Source organism: Astatotilapia calliptera, chromosome 7 (genome assembly GCF_964374335.1).
Source record: "Astatotilapia calliptera chromosome 7, fAstCal68.1, whole genome shotgun sequence".
Lineage (NCBI taxonomy): Eukaryota > Metazoa > Chordata > Actinopteri > Cichliformes > Cichlidae > Astatotilapia > Astatotilapia calliptera.
In genome coordinates, this window is record NC_137428.1 from 46,628,961 (window position 1) to 46,642,687 (window position 13,727).

The window sequence follows — 13,727 nt, forward strand, 5'->3', positions numbered from 1 at the left end:
AAGTGAGCCACCATGACAAACGCTTTCTTCAGAACATGTTATAAAAGAACGGTGTGGATAAAGACAGCTAATGTAAGAATTGGTCACTTACCTGAAAACGTTACCAAGTCTGCAGTGGATGTGTGTCTGTCTCGTTCAACGTGCAGAAAATCTCCCATGAGGCCATGCTCCTCGCGCGCGGTACATGCCAAAGGTCATTAGTCTTACTCAAAGTTTTAAGTTAGTATTGGGGGACAAAATTATATTGATTTTGAACCATTAATAATTAAAGTTAAAGACAATGATAAATATGAATACCAGTCTCTCAGTTATTATGAGTACTTTCTATGAGATATATTGAGTAGATTTAAATAATGCACCCTGTGTTTCAAATACAGAATTTTTTCTTTTAAATAAACTTGAACAAAAGAACTCAGTTCAACTCAAAAACTGGTGTTGAAAATTTAAGCATTCTTTTCAGTATTTTCAACTCAAGATAACACGTTTGTGATTTTCAAAGATTTAATCAAGGTCATCTAACTTAGAATTATAATGATATTTACTAAGCCCCTGAATAATTTTTTAGGGTGTACCATAAGCAAACTTATATCACTAAAAGATTATACTGACTACTAAATACAATTTTCCATTGACATATAGAATAAAATATATATTGTTTACCATACTATGCTGTCTACCTTTGCACTTTTTTTGAGATATTGGGTGGACCCTTTTCTCCCACAGAGAGGAAAGTAAATGAGTGTGAGGCTTAAAACAAGAAATCATTGAAAACTATGTTGTTTAAGTTGTATAGCATAAGTACAAAGTATGTTATAGTGTAGGTACTTCCAGTGTCCCTAGAAGCTGTGGTTCAGGTCCAGCTGTTCCCTGGCAAGGAGAGCACCATCTGATTTGAGGATTGGATGACAGTCGGTGAGCACAGAATATCAGCTTGACATAGTGGTCATATCTTATTTTTCCTGTATTCAGCATTGGGTACAACCCCCCAACCACCAGTGATATGCCTAAATATCTTCACTTTTCAGCCGTTTTTTTTTTAAATCATTCAGAACTATTCCTGAAGACTACTTAAATAAATAAAGAAAAAAAAACTCCGGTTTACTTGTTGTTTAAAGATTGTAGTCATGAAATTTTATTTTAGGACACAAGAATGCTTTATGCGTTTTACAGTATACATTAGACCACGGTTTAGATGGGTTTTGCTTTTTGGCCTGTATTTGTATAGCGCTTTACTAGTCCCTAAGGACACCGGGCACACTGGCGCCACCGGGCCCTCTGACCACCACCAGTAGGGAACAGGTGAAGTGTCTTGCCCAAGGACACAATGACCGAGACTGTCCGAGCCGGGGCTCGAACCGGCAACCTTCCGATTACAAGGCGAACGCCCAACTCTTGAGCCACGATCACCCAACTTTGCACAATTTATATGTAGGAAAGCCCAGTGGAAAACGTGTCTTTATCTGTCAAGTGTCTGTTTGATTAAAAAAAGAATGTTAATCATATTTTGGGGGGTAAAAATACATAAGAAAACAAAAACAAAAGTAGCTAAGCAACAGTTAATATTTACCTTCGCGAAACGTATCCATCTAAATCTGCCCAAACTTACTGATAGCGCATAAAAAAGTGCTCACAGTTGAAATCTTTGCCATGTTTTGTGGCCAGTGCAAATTCCTGCTGTGTTGGCTCATTAATCACGACTACCATAAAAAGAACCAGTTGGGTTACATTTTACAGTTCAAATGGGCGTGTTTACTTTTTTTTTTTCAGGGATAATATCATATGATCCACATAACAGACTTCCTGTTTGTTGAAGAACACATCCACAGCAGCACTGTGCGCTGGAGGAAAGCAGCCTTTTTAGAGGTATGGGGTTTTTTTTCACAGATAGTTAAGGTGACCTGACAGGCTAAAGTCCAGTAATGCGACTTATTTGACTTTATTGCAAACAGATGACTTATGGGGACGAGGGGCATAAGGGTCACTTACCATTCCGTACTTTTAGCATTATAAGAATAAATGAAGTAGAAGTTACATTCGGAAATACTCATGAAAGTAATGAAAAATAGATGGGGAAAAGTGATCTGAATGAAAATTGTTCACTCACATCTCTGCCGAATTTTCGAGTAGACAATACATGTGCTGTCAACTCTGGTTTTACGTGCACAAAAGTCTCCGCTGAGCACAAATTCGTTAAAAATGACATTTTGGATGGAGTTTGGCACGGTGCTGTAGGAAGATCGTAAACTCTCTGTTTGAAAAAAAAGAAACAACATTGTTTTTGTAGCCGGGTGGGCACGTGACCTCACGCACAAACATGGCTGCACGCAGAGCAAAGCAGTAGCGCTGTCAGTGGTGAACAAAACATCTAAAGTCAGCTTAAAGTCATCAACCTACACTGTTTAGGCAGCTTTCCCACGACGCGACTCCGAAATATGCGACACAGCAGAATCTGGCGCTCGGTTAACCACAGGAATTAGTCACGACATGTCGTCATCAAAGTTAGCTAGTATAGCTGCTAAAATCACGACGTGGTGCTTTCTTTCCTGTTGCTTTTTCGAGCTGGACACCTAAAAACACACCCAAGGTTTGGAATTTAACTTAGAGGTTAGCTGAACGTCTTGCACTGAAAATATTGCTATTATTTTGTTGAGGGGAAAACGACAACAACAAAAAATGATTATGATTTGTAATCTGCTTTAATGGGACATGACTGCATCCATGTACACGTCACCGCCACTTCTTCACAGAAGTATCTCACCTGGCTGATTTAATAAAGTGGTGACCTGCAACCCCTGGTTAGCTTAACCTCTGGTTTCTCCTATGTCCAGCAGCTATGATGAGTACAGCTTGGAGCACATGAGCAACCTCATGGCCAGCAGGAGACAGAAAGCCGGGGACGATGGAGAGCGGAGTCTCATAGGACCTCCATCTAGGCATGTGGATGAGAATCTCCCAGACCGGGATGCCCCCAAGCCGCTTTTTGTCTATTTGTTGGCGTTTTTCTCTGCCTTGGGGGGATTCCTCTTTGGGTATGACACTGGAGTGGTTTCTGGAGCCATGATTCTCCTCAAGAAGGAGATGAACCTGAATGCTCTGTGGCAGGAGCTGCTGGTTTCCAGTACTGTGGGAGCTGCGGCGCTCTCTGCCCTGAGTGGAGGCTACCTGAACGGGTGGCTGGGCCGCAGGATCTGTATCCTTGTGGCCAGCTTTATCTTCACTGTCGGTGGCATCATCTTGAGTCTTGCCCCAGACAAGGTGGTCCTCCTTGTTGGCAGAATTACAGTTGGTTTGGGCATAGGTAAGTTATTTTTATTTAACACTACAGCTTGTATCAAGGTAAAGTCACCATTATGATTTTGCTCCTTATAAGGAACCCTTTGTTTGACTCTCATTATTCAATATTTGCCTTATTCAAACACAGAGCTCTGAATTATACGGCAGAGTTAGGATGTAATATGAATTGTCTGTGGGAATGCATCTGTTGTGCATTAGCATGAAACTGTTCCTCTCCTTGCCTTTAGGCATTGCTTCCATGACTGTTCCTGTGTACATCGCAGAAGTTTCCCCTCCTCACCTGCGAGGTCAGCTGGTCACTATCAATTCCCTTTTTATCACTGGTGGCCAGTTCATTGCCAGTGTGATTGATGGGGCTTTCAGCTACGTGAGACAAGACGGCTGGAGGTACGCAGCTTTGATGCTCTCTCACCTGTGCTAAGGGCTTTAGTTTAGTTTGGTTAAATTTGATTTATCCCTTTTTTACCATTATTTGGATCTTTGCCGTGAATGCCAATAAGGGCACCAGAGTTTTCAGATTCCAAGAAGCTGCATCTTCTCCATGCTTTAGGTACATGTTGGGCCTTTCCTGCCTTCCTTCTGTGCTGCAGTTCTTCGGCTTTATTTTTCTGCCCGAGAGCCCCCGTTGGCTCCTCCAAAAAGGCCGAAGCCTAGAGGCTCATCAGGTTCTCAGCCAGATCAGAGGAGGCCAGAACATTGATGAGGAGTATGACACCATCAGAGCCAGCATTGAGGAAGAAGAGAAAGATTTAAATGGAGGTAAACGATGTCTAGGAAAAGGGAAACATAGCAGGTGTTATGTGCGCGTGCTTAATCACACTGTGTGTTTTCTTTTTTTTCCCTGGTTATTTTTAGGTGGGCCTGTTATTTTCCGTATCCTCAGGCACTCGCCGACTCGTAGGGCTCTCATCGTTGGTTGTGGGCTCCAGATGTTTCAGCAGTTGTCTGGGATAAACACCGTCATGTAGGCCGACTTTTTGTTTTGTTCAGTTTCAGACCGCATGACAATGCTAACCATTGCTGTAAAACCTCAAGCGCTACATCAGAGCAAGTGTGTTTTCTGTAAATCTGTCCTGTGCTGTATCCTAGGTACTACAGTGCAACCATTGTGCAGATGGCTGGGGTGCGTGATGATAAACAGGCAATATGGTTGGCCGCAGCAACTTCAGCTACCAACTTCGTGTTCACCTTGTTGGGAGTCTGGCTTGTTGAGAAAGTGGGGCGCAGGAAGCTGACCCTGGGCAGTCTTTTAGGTTTGTAATTATAGAGATTACTTGATTGATAGATGCATTTTTTTTTTAAGTTTGGGGGGGTGTTTGTGTTAAGTTAATTTAACACAATTTGTCACAAATCAAAAATAAAAATATAGAAATGTGTTCTTACTGTAGCTAAGGCCAAAAGTGTTTACAGTGGGCAGGACTGGGGTCATTTTCATGTAAACATCTCTGGGACTTTTGCAACCAGACTGACTTCTAAAGTAAAACTAATGTGTTTTTATGGTAATAGTATTATATTTGGTCAATGATATTATTCAGGTATATGAAAATGAACTGCTTGTTTCTGCAGACACCCCTGCCGTCTTTCTCAGTGTGTTTGTCTCATTATGTTTCCGATGCAGGAACTGGTCTGAGTCTGGTTCTGTTGGCAGTTGGGTTCTTGCTATCTGCCCAGAACTCTCCTCCTATAACCCTCCACCCATTAGACCCCCAAAACTCAACCTGCAGGACATATGGGTAAGAAGAAAAAAAAAATCACACTGCACTAATTTTTATTTGTTTTTGTATTGCAACATAGCATGCAGGCAGTTCGACTTCCTGTCAGTTTACACTATGTTGTCGTTCAACATTTGGTTGTATTATGTATTTTGTGGCTCAGTGGTGATGCTTATCTTGGTATTTCTTCACTGTTGTGACAATGATTTCGCTAACTTTCATTCTTGGAGTGCGTGTATGCATCCTCTGGTGATTTTTAACCCCTCACTCTTCCTCCTACCTCCAACAATAGCTGTATTTGCTTAATCTTTAAAGGCCTGATCTCTGCCGCTCAGTAGATTTGGTGGTGTCTTTTGTGAAAGCTTTTGCATTCATCTCTGTCCTGCAGGTCTTGTGAAGGCTGCATGCTGGATCCAGATTGTGGATTTTGTTTCCTTGAAAATGGCACCAACGTGTACGACTCTTCCTGTGTTCCTGTCAATCAGTCATCCACGGATCATGCAGCCTGGGGAAGGTCAGATATTTGGGGTCTTTTGTTTTTGTATAAAGGGAAGGTGTATGCATTAGCTCACAAAAAATGTAAAGGTCCGAAAAGATGTTCCAGTGATTTCTTTCTTGGATATGACTGCTAAGTGGATGGATGGAAATATGGATGATATCAAAAGTGCATAAAGAAGTAGTGAAATAATAGTGCTAACAAACTCATGGAAAACCTGCATAATATCATCTCAACTTATTCACTAATGCAATCATTTTCAAGGTAAAAAACCAAAAAAACCACAGGGATGTCTTGCAATGCCATCAACAGACATCTTTTACATATATAATGTTAACAAAACACAGAACAGATGCAGATAAAACTCTCCATTATTAACTTGAATGATCCTCTTTGTTGTAAGACAATTGTTAGAAGGAACAGAAGGGTGGAGTTTTATAGCTTCCTGTCTGTGTCACATTAACAGGATCCAGTGTTACGTCATAGGTGTGGTGATGTGTTGTGTGTTTTAAGCTTGAGTTGCGTATCTGAGAGTGTGAGAGCACGTCTCTTCCTGACCTTCCGTTCATGTGTCTGTGAACATTATTTGAAGGTCCAGTTTTAAAATACTACTAAAAGTAGTGCTTGAAATATTACAATGCTGTCTATGACCTGCACTGTAATAGATTGTTTTTCAAATACTTTTAAGCTAATCTGTGTTATTTACCCCCAAAGTTGAGATGATTAGCTCAATAAAAGGAAAATGAAACAAGTATTCAATCCCAAAATTTAGTAAATCAAAGAAGCAAAATAAGTAAAAATCTAAATGCAATGCAATGAAAATAAAATAAGTAAAACATTTGATAACATTATGTTTAATTAAATAAAGTCTAAATGTAAAACAGTAGGGTGGCTTTATGAAGTACAATATGGTTTCTGTTTTTTATTATTATTATTTTTGTTTTTAATCCAGGTGTTCCAATGGAACAGAAGCAAGCGACAATCCAATTTGGGCGTACAACTACTGTCCTTCGTCTTACTCCTGGATTGTTCTTTTTGGCCTCATCCTCTACCTTGCGTTCTTTGCTCCAGGTTTAAAATTAATTTCTTCTTGTTTTTTTTTTTGTATTTGTTTTTATTTTGTTGTTTAAATTATTATTTCTCAGTTCATAGCCATCCCCATCTTATTGCAGCTGAACCTAAACGTGCTGAGTCTATTCCCCTAATTTAGTTTGACTGTGAGGTAACTTGGACAGTATAAATGATGGATATGGCTACTGTGTGACAGTCAGTGAAGTGGCATTATAAAGCTGAGGAGTGAGCACTAGGCCTGACTGTTGCATTGCTGTCTTATTGGCTGAAAACTTGTGATGAACAGCCTGTCGTTCGAATAATAAACCATCTACCGATGAGTCGCCCCATCTGAAAATGACTTTTCTGAAAGCACATGATCTCATTTAAAAGTTGCCTTATAAATTCCTTCCTTATAAAAGGCGCTTCCACCTTAGCATCACTTTTCAAACAGTCTGGGTCCATCTTTTATACCAAATCATGTCTATTCAAACATTTGCAAATTCGAAAACAAAATCATCACTTTTTAATGCGTTGTAATGTGACACTAAGAAACGAGTTATGGAAATAGAACAAATTTTCAAGATGTAGGAAAATGCTTCTTCATACTCAACCTCTTTGAATGTTATCAGTGTTATCCTAATCATGAAGGCTAACCAACAGCTAATATGTCGTTGACACATGTCTAATGTGATAAAATAATGCATACAATACACGTTACAGGTATGGGCCCCATGCCTTGGACAGTGAACTCTGAGATCTACCCACTTTGGGCGCGCAGTACTGGCAACGCCTGTTCAGCTGGAGTGAACTGGATCTTCAATGTCTTGGTGTCTCTGACGTTTCTCCATGTTGCAGAGTTTCTTACTTATTATGGTAAGACTGCATTAAGATAGCAGCTAAAGTGTTTTAGGGTATTAAGTAACTGGAAACGCTAAAAGTATAAAACTTGGCAAAAAAAAGAAAGGGACAGACATTTTTATTGCTGGTTGAGTTGTGGTTAATTGGGTTAAATACTTCTTTAAAAAAAGTTAAAGGATCAGACCTCCAAGGAAAAAATGATATGGACTGGGTAATGTGTTTGGAACGTAAGCATCCCGAGTTGTTTGATGGAAATGAAAATTATTCAAAGACACCTCCTGAAAAAGTGAAAAAAATGATGCGGCAGCCTGGTCCATTTTCCCGATCTTCATTCCAGCTATTTCGCCTGCAGTGTGAAAGTAGCCTTAGACTCCATGGTACCAGACAGTGAGCACAGCGCCCACTAGAGGACATTGGGCCTTCAGGCCACCCTCATAAGGTCTGTTTCTGGTTGTTTGGTCAGACATTTACACCAGTGATTGGCTGGTGGTCATTTTGTAGCTCTGGCAGTTTCCATCCCGCCAGGAACAAATAGTGGTCCTGCTGATGGGTCCTACTGAAGGACCTTCTCAGCCTTGTCCAGCTCTTTTAGAGTAACTGCCTGACTCCTGGAATCTCCTCTGTGCTCTCGAGACTGCTGTGAGACACAGCAAACCTTCCGCATTAGCACGTATTGATTTGCCATCCTAGAGGAGCTAGACTACCTCTTGCAACCTCTATAGGGTCCAGATATGATCTCATGCTGCCAGTAGTGATGCTGACCCTGGCCAAATGCAAAACAAGTGAAAAAACAGTCAGAAAAGATGAGGAGGGAAAATGTCAGTGGTCTCTACTTGTAAAACCATTCCTGTTTTGGGGGTAGTCTCATTGTTGCCCCTCTAGTGCACCTGATGTTAATTTTATTAACCCCAAAGAAGCTGAAACTGATGAATAACCCCCTCTGCTACTTAACTGACCACATCAATATCCTGCAAGCTTAACTTGATGCTGTGTTTAAGTTTTCTGAGCAGTGTGCATAGCTTTTTAAGGTTATTTTAAGGTTATTTAGAGGAATTGAATTTGTTTATTAGGTGTTTTTTCCTATTTAAATATTTAAATAAACAATTCACACAACTTTATCAAGTTTAATTTACAGCCAAGAACTTCATAGTTTTGAGCCTAATTTCCAAAATCCCTGTATTCCAGGTGCGTTCTTCTTGTACACGGGCCTGGCCATGCTGGGTCTCATCTTTGTACTGGGCTGCCTCCCAGAGACAAAGGGCCTACAGCTGGAAGAGATTGAGAACCTGTTCGCAGGTCAGCTCTGCTCCTGTGGAGAGCCTTCACCCAACAGCAATCGTCATGTCCAATACATCCGGGTAAAAGGCAGCAACTACCTCCCCTCTGACAACGACGCCTCAGATGTAGAGTAGACTGGGATGATTTCGCTTTCCACTCTGTCCTTTGGTTTTCCTGGGATGGCTGCTCTTGCGGGGAGGAAAAGGTATTCACGGTTCCCTCTGGTGGGTGTGATCGAATGGGACCAAACGCAGGCTAGAGCTCCCCTGGGGTTGACTTTAACTGGTGCTTTCTTTCATTTAAGCAACTTTTTCAAATTTCTTTTTAGTTCTGCCTTTATCTCACCTGGAAATCGTGTTGCTTTGCATTTCTTACTTTTGAATATCCTCCTTATTTCTCATCGTCATTTATGCACTAATAAAAAGGGAATACTGACTGGTGTCTACGCAGTATTGCTGTGGGCACAGTTAATCTGTGACAGTGTTGCTGGGATCAGAAAATCCTTGTTTTACAAACTGATCAGACCACAATGAAAATGAGTGAAATATTTCCATTTTCTTGTTGAGAAACCTTTTAGAAACAAGCCTTTTGTTGTTGTTGTTTTAACCACACAGTTGGTTGCTGACTCATCGTTTACCCTCACATATTTAATTCCATTAAGTTGCGTGATTTCCGTCTGACCATCCATCTTTTATAAACTACAAAAACGAGATACGGGCAGAAATCTGATTGTGGTGAAATGATAAGGATTTGAGAATTTGAAGATCTGTGAAACTGCTTTCACTGATTTCTGCCATACTTGGACGTTTGCACATCTTTTCGAAATCATTAACATGGGGTTAGTCCTCCAATCAAAGCTGGTGTCAAAAATACTAATCACGTGTTTCTGTTGTCAACTAGAAAGTGGGTGAGTTTGCACTTTAAAGTCTTTTATTTTTTCAATAAATAATAAAATTAAGTGATAAATAAAATGTTTCCTACGTGCCAGATTGCTATAGCAAGTTGTTGTTTTTTTAGCATGATTTGGAATTCAGCCAAGCAAACTATGGAGCCGTGGAGTCAGACAGTGCCATAGCCTATATAACTGTAAGTAATGCATCGAGGTATTAAAGTGCTACAAACTTTGATGTTATGTTACTGTACAAAGAAAAATGCCTTTTTGATGTTCAAAATGTTCAATTTCATATCTTTGTTGTTGCAGCTGAGATAATGGTGACCAAGAACAACGTCCCACAGAGGGCTTTTGTACAGAATGTCCTTTTTACACTGGGATACTTTGATAAGTACCAGTTTGCTTTATTGGCACTGCTGGCATTTACAAATATTGATTTTTCATTAAATATTTTTCATGCGGCCTTATTTTTATTTTTTTTTGTACATCAAGCACAGGCTAAGATGTATTTGGAAATTGTACAAAACCTCCACATGGAAACATGAAAGTGCTTGATACCTAAAACTACGTGATCTGTAGTTACAGGTCCATTCTGCTTTTGTTTGAAATGAATGGATTTCCCTCTTGTGCTGGGGGAAAAGAATAGACTCATGACACTACCACCTTTATATGAGACAGAGTTTTTCCTCAGGTGAACAGAGCTGATTGTCTTGACAGCTTCGAGGGGAAAGCATTTCAGGTTAAAAGGCCATAAATGAATTTTATGGATAAATGGATCAGCATTTTGTATATGAAAAGTTAACTGTTTGCAAAGTTACAATATATGTGTGTTTTGTTTTCTTTTCACCAATGTCATATTTGATAAATAAACTTGTCAAAAGAGCCTGATCTGTGAAGTCAGTCAGTTTTTGTGTGAAAAGGTCATTTGAGTGTTGCTCAAATGTAATTGAAGATGGTAACATGACATCATTTCTAAGAGTCTAAGACGGCATGAAAAATTGTTGAAGTGCTCACAACACTGAAACAAAGAATAACAGAGACTTTCCCAAAGATCCTGAGGAAGAACATCTCCCAGAGGCTGTTGGTGTCCTACTGCTGCTCCACAGAGTATTTTAATATATTACTTCTGTGTGTGGTTTTCCTCTTGTACAGTGGCACAAAACAAGGCGCTCCCGAGGGTGGCCCAGAAAACCATGGGATGCCCCCTACCTACTCTAGAGGACCTACATAGTTAAAGCTAATAATATAAAAGATCCTTCTGACTGTCCATGTCCACATGAATGTGCTCTGTGTAATTTGGGAGAGTGGGGAAAGGCAGCTTTGGTCTTTTTATGTGTTTCTTGTACGGTTTTATATAGTTTATAGTTTTTATTACTGTTGTGAGTGATCTTTGAACTGTTCAGAGTCCATTTGACATTAGTGTACACGTTGCATTATGTCATATGGTCCCCTGCTCATCCCAGTGAACTAAACCGGCACCCACAGTCTTAAAGTGTGTGTGCACTCCTGCTTTAAATCTCAGGCCACTTTAATGTTGGCAAAGGAGAATCACATATGATTTTTAACATAATAACAGTGGTTGATTTCTAGCCCATTTTTAGGTGAAATACTTAATGCAAAGTTGGGATGGTGTTTTGGTGTTTTTGGTCACAAGGAGACCCTGATCATGAAACTGCTGGTAAATGTTGAGTTGATGGAAAAAATCAGTAGTCACTGGGTCATTTCTGTTTTGTGGCAAACCAGGTGATGAACATTCAGGATGTTTTGTATTTAATTGGTTGTGTTAAAAGTCTTCACTTATCCCAGGTAAACTAAAACATTTGGAACAATCCAGATTTTGGTCGGGTAAAGACAATTTTTCGTTATGGCATGAGAAAGGGATAAAAACTAGAACATGTTGTAGATAAGATGGGAAGTTTATTTCAATTAAAGAACTTGTAAATATATAAATATAAAATATGTAATAGAGTAACTATATAATACTTTTACAGGTGTTTGTGGGGTGGGAAGGTGGCATTAAATTCATTAGGATGAGTTTTTGTAAACAATCTGACACTGTAGAAAAAATAAAAATGTATGAAAAAAAAGACTTGCATATGATCCAAAATCTAACAATGCAGCCACGGGATATCGAATCCTGACCTGGTCTTAAGGTTTGCTGAGTCACAGTTTTGGCTCTGTAGACGTCAGGTTATGTTTATATTAGAGAAGGGGTGCAAATTACACATCAGGTCAGTTATTTCTGTGCAGTCGTAGGATTTGATTTCCATTGTGACCAGATGTGTTCCACTCTTTCTAAGAAACATAAATGCAGTGTTGGCCCCTACAGTTCCTTCGTGTGGCACTGTGATTATCCAATCCACAAGATGGCAGTAAAAAACAACTAAAGAGAATAAATAGTCGCGATGAACGTTAGCAGGGAGCAAAAGAAAAACAAAAGAAAAAAACAACAAAAAACCCTTTATTTTATATGTGAGCTTAAAAAATAGATTATCTGCCAGTGCAATTTTAGTGACTTTTTTATATTTATTGCTACTGGGAACATGGATTCATATATTTGTTATCTGTAAACTAAATGATTGCTTTTTTTTTTTAATGGGATGATTACAGAGTATATTAAATAATAAACAATAGAATATTGCCATTTATTTATTTGGTAATTTAAATGATATTGTAAAATTGCTTAAAACAAACGTTTTGATATGGTATTAAATTGAATTCGAAATATGTACTGATGTCATTTAGGATTTCTTATAGATACTCGTGTTTGCCCATCTTTTGTAGTCACATGAAAGTCCAACTATCTACCTGCTAAGCTATCGAAACTTTCATTTGTGTAAAAGAAGCTTGTGGTAGTCCAAGGTTACTGCTATCAGAAGGCTGCTGGTAGATTCTCTGCCGTTGCTGACATGACTTCATGCCTGAAAGCCAAATGGCTGATGCTGTAAAGCGGTTCATGGTGCTGTGATTTCTCTAAGACGCACAGAAAAAAAAAGTTTTAAAATTAAATTAATATTGTCCCAACATTTTCTATCATAAAACGATGATAACTGTCTGGAAAATGTACATTTTGGGCTACAGATTCATTCTGGACTGTGTCACGAGCGCTTTTTATTAATGTGGAAATGCAGATTTTGGTACTCCTCCAATATACTGGGGGGAAAAATAATACAGTGATTCTTACTATCGCCTCACTCCCCGGAGAGGGCGTGGCTTGCTGACGCACTGCGGATCCCTCCCAGTGTCTAAACGGAGCGGAGAGAGGAACGGCGAGGCACCGAGGGGCGCGCGCACATGTGCGAGTGTGTTTGAACCAATGAACGCGTACGCGCGCGCCATTGGCTCACCAGCAGCCGGAGTGGCAGTGTGCAGACGGGCTCGAGTCGGAGCATCAGGGCCAAGTTGCGCAGAGATGCAGCGTACGTAGACGCAGCACGCGGGCACACCACCGCGGCTCTTCCCCGATATCATGGTTTAAACACCGTTAAGATAGGTTGTTGTGGGTTTTATTTTTTAATGGCGGCGCTGAAGTCGAGGTGATCCGCTCGCCAGCGGGAGTATAGTGCGCACTCCTTTTTTTTGCCGGGGCTAGTAGCCAACGCAGATAAATCCGCACTATTATTATTATTTTTTCTTCTACCTGCTGTTGCATAAGGAATCATGACAACGGGACAGGATGAAAGCTCTGTCCGTGTGGCATTGAGGTAAGGCGACTATTTAAATGTTTCCATTAACTCCCAAATGCGTAGCAACATTAATTGCCCGGTGCCACCTGTCAGTCAGTGCAGCCGGCCTCGCAAACACCTGCAGGTCATCAGCATCATCTTGTGTTCACCAAACACTCTTTGACCTGGAAAATATTCCGCGTCGTGACGTTGCTGTTACCGGCTTTCAGGACATGTTTGCGGCGCAATTGTTTCTCACCTCAGTTTGAATGAGCAGGTTTTGTGTTGGGGGCTCACAAACATAGAGCATCACGCCCATTGCACAGGTACGCGCACGCGCGCACACATTCACGGGCCATCCTCTGTAGCGTGCATGCTGGGAGGAGTGACGATATCTTTTTGCAGCGGCTCTCTCTATCATAGAAAAGGAAACAGATGGAGAAGGTGGGAGAGAGCCAGTCGGCCTGTCTTCGTCCAAC

At 40.4% G+C, this 13,727-nt stretch overlaps 2 protein-coding genes across 15 annotated transcripts in view; both read left to right on the plus strand.

The window, feature by feature from the left end:
• Positions 1-707: 707 nt before the first annotated feature.
• LOC113026351 (proton myo-inositol cotransporter-like) lies at positions 708-10,471 on the plus strand. 8 transcript variants are annotated; one of them, XM_026175037.2, is made up of 13 exons: positions 709-1,863; positions 2,829-3,298; positions 3,522-3,681; positions 3,845-4,053; positions 4,150-4,258; positions 4,384-4,547; positions 4,913-5,027; positions 5,395-5,520; positions 6,455-6,573; positions 7,276-7,428; positions 8,599-8,771; positions 9,709-9,777; positions 9,893-10,471. In XM_026175037.2, exons 2-13 carry the CDS (start codon positions 2,857-2,859, stop codon positions 9,899-9,901), a joined length of 1,848 nt encoding a protein of 615 aa, XP_026030822.2. In that variant the 5' UTR covers positions 709-1,863; positions 2,829-2,856; the 3' UTR covers positions 9,902-10,471. The 8 variants fall into 8 exon arrangements, 7 of the variants coding, with proteins under 7 accessions (XP_026030816.2, XP_026030818.2, XP_026030822.2 ...); XM_026175031.2 differs by having other exon boundaries at positions 708-1,863; positions 9,709-10,471; XM_026175033.2 differs by having other exon boundaries at positions 708-1,863; positions 2,832-3,298; positions 9,709-10,471.
• Positions 10,472-12,847: 2,376 nt separating this feature from the next.
• LOC113026353 (kinesin-like protein KIF21A) overlaps positions 12,848-13,727 on the plus strand; it is a 60,247-nt gene continuing 59,367 nt past the window's right edge. For all 7 annotated transcript variants that reach the window (XM_026175044.2, XM_080304574.1, XM_080304576.1 and 4 more), the window contains exon 1: positions 12,848-13,287. In XM_026175044.2, coding sequence (XP_026030829.1) covers positions 13,244-13,287 — 44 coding nt within the window. In that variant the 5' untranslated portion in view covers positions 12,848-13,243. The remainder of the gene's footprint in view (positions 13,288-13,727) is intronic.

What these genes read in the sequence shown, in the direction of transcription:
- LOC113026351 (XM_026175031.2), top strand. Translation starts at nt 2,857, where the DNA reads ATGAGCAACCTCATGGCCAGCAGGAGACAGAAAGCCGGGGACGATGGA. An exon ending in TACAGTTGGTTTGGGCATAG is followed by an intron (nt 3,299 to 3,521) that starts GTAAGTTATTTT and finishes CCTTGCCTTTAG; the next exon opens with GCATTGCTTCCATGACTGTT. An exon ending in CCTTGCGTTCTTTGCTCCAG is followed by an intron (nt 6,574 to 7,275) that starts GTTTAAAATTAA and finishes TACACGTTACAG; the next exon opens with GTATGGGCCCCATGCCTTGG.